We start from the raw sequence: 1672 nt of genomic DNA, 5'->3' as shown, positions 1-1672 counted from the left end.
AGCGAGGGGCTCTGGCATCACCCGGTGCTGCAGCCTTGTACCTTGTTGCCGTTGTTGTACATGGCGACCAGACAGTGGAGGTGGAAGACGTGGCCGCATTTCACCAGCTTCCCCGCCAGGTCGGACTTGACGGCCAGCTGTGGTCCCTTGTAGCCAGAGGGTGCAGAGAGGCGCTCCATGCAGATGGTGCAGTCCTGCACGGACAGGGAAGAGAGGGGCCAGATGGAGGGACACAGCCAGAGCCTCGCCGAAGACACGGGGCTGACGAGCTGCCCTGTCCTTGCCCAGGGACCAGCACCCACCCCTGGTGCCGTGCCATCACCCTGGGCCACCTCAGGGGCCAGCCCACATGCGGCACACAGCCCCTCTCTGGAGGGGGACAGGGACAGGACCCCCATAAGAGGCTGCAGGAGACCTCTGCACGGCACAGAGCAATAGCCCCTTGTCCCCAGTCACTCCTCCCAGAGCAAAACACTCCGGGGACACCCCAGCATGACCCCCGCTGCTCACACCTCATCTGGCGGATGCCGCACCTTCTCCAGATATTTTTTCAGTACCTCCTCTGGGGTTTTACCTGCAGAAGAGCAAGAGTTAGAGGGGCTGGAGGGAAGCATAGGGAAAACTCGCTCTTGGGGGCAGTGGGAGAGGATGGAAGGGACAGGGAACCAGGCAGGGAAGTGGGGACAGCAACAAGGGCCAAGGGGCAAAGTGCCTCTCACCCTTTTTGGCCTGTTTCTTGGTGGTCTTGCGGCAAGTATGGGAGATGCCGGGGATGGACTGGATCTCGCTTTTGCTGACGGGTGGGGGGTACAGCACCAGCTTCGGGGGCCGTGTCAGGCAGACAGGCAGCCCAGCCGCACTCATTAGGATCCCAGTGATCCCTGGGTTGAGAGAGTTCGAAAAGGCACTGAGGAACCAGCGTGAGCCCAAACCCCAGATGTTCCCCCAAAAACCGCCCTGCTGGGGCTGAACCCCCCATGGGGAGACCAGCACCGGTGGGCACTGGGCGCCTGCTGCAGCCTCGTCCTCACCTGCCAGCGCTGGGTTGACAGGGCTGGAGCCAGTGAGGTTCTTCACGGGGACAGTGGGGACCCTGCGAGGAGCCAGCAGAGACCACATCAGGGCCGGTGGCAGGCACCCACATCCCCACAGCCCCCAGGGGCCAGACAATAGTTGCCTGGTTGGTGATAACCACCAGTGCAGAGCAACTGCACAGGCCCTGTCTGGAAAAAGAGAATCCCCAATGGGGCGACGTGCCTTCCCTCCCTTCCCCCCGCCCACTGCCGCCTTTTCTCTCGCTCTTCAGAAACTCCTCCTGTGCCTTCATTCACGGCCTCTTTTTGTCACTGCTCCCCGGGCTGGCTGTTGTTTTTTTTCCTCTTTTCTCTTACGGCCACATCGCTGTCTTTCCACCCCCTCCCCGTGGAGCTCTCTTCCATGGGAAAGCTTCCCAGCGGGTCAGGAGCGGAGGGAAGGGGGAGCACAGAGAGGGAGAGGAAAGGGGCCAGGCTGCAACAGAAGGCTGACGGCAAAGCCAGACAAAGAGAAGACACAGGCTCATTAAATGCCTACCCCCTCAAAAAAAAAAAGGGTCTTCGGAGGGTGGGGGGTCTGGAGGAACCCCTTCTTATAGGGCCTGAATGGCTTTTCTTTGGGCCTTTCACAGTCCCCC

At 61.0% G+C, this 1672-nt stretch overlaps 1 protein-coding gene across 1 annotated transcript in view; it reads right to left on the bottom strand.

The window, feature by feature from the left end:
• Positions 1 to 1093, bottom strand: part of LOC104469623 (E3 ubiquitin-protein ligase DTX4) — a gene marked incomplete at its 5' end in the record, with an annotated part of 3026 nt that extends 1933 nt beyond the window's left edge. The window contains 4 exons of the mRNA XM_010084199.1: positions 42 to 194; positions 513 to 574; positions 720 to 881; positions 1032 to 1093. Of these exons, the coding sequence (XP_010082501.1) occupies positions 42 to 194; positions 513 to 574; positions 720 to 881; positions 1032 to 1093 (439 nt within the window). The remainder of the gene's footprint in view (positions 1 to 41; positions 195 to 512; positions 575 to 719; positions 882 to 1031) is intronic.
• Between the last annotated feature and the right edge of the window lie 579 nt (positions 1094 to 1672).

This window comes from Pterocles gutturalis, unplaced genomic scaffold (genome assembly GCF_000699245.1).
Source record: "Pterocles gutturalis isolate BGI_N339 unplaced genomic scaffold, ASM69924v1 scaffold33390, whole genome shotgun sequence".
Lineage (NCBI taxonomy): Eukaryota > Metazoa > Chordata > Aves > Pterocliformes > Pteroclidae > Pterocles > Pterocles gutturalis.
This window is presented reverse-complemented; position numbering and strand designations above follow the sequence as displayed.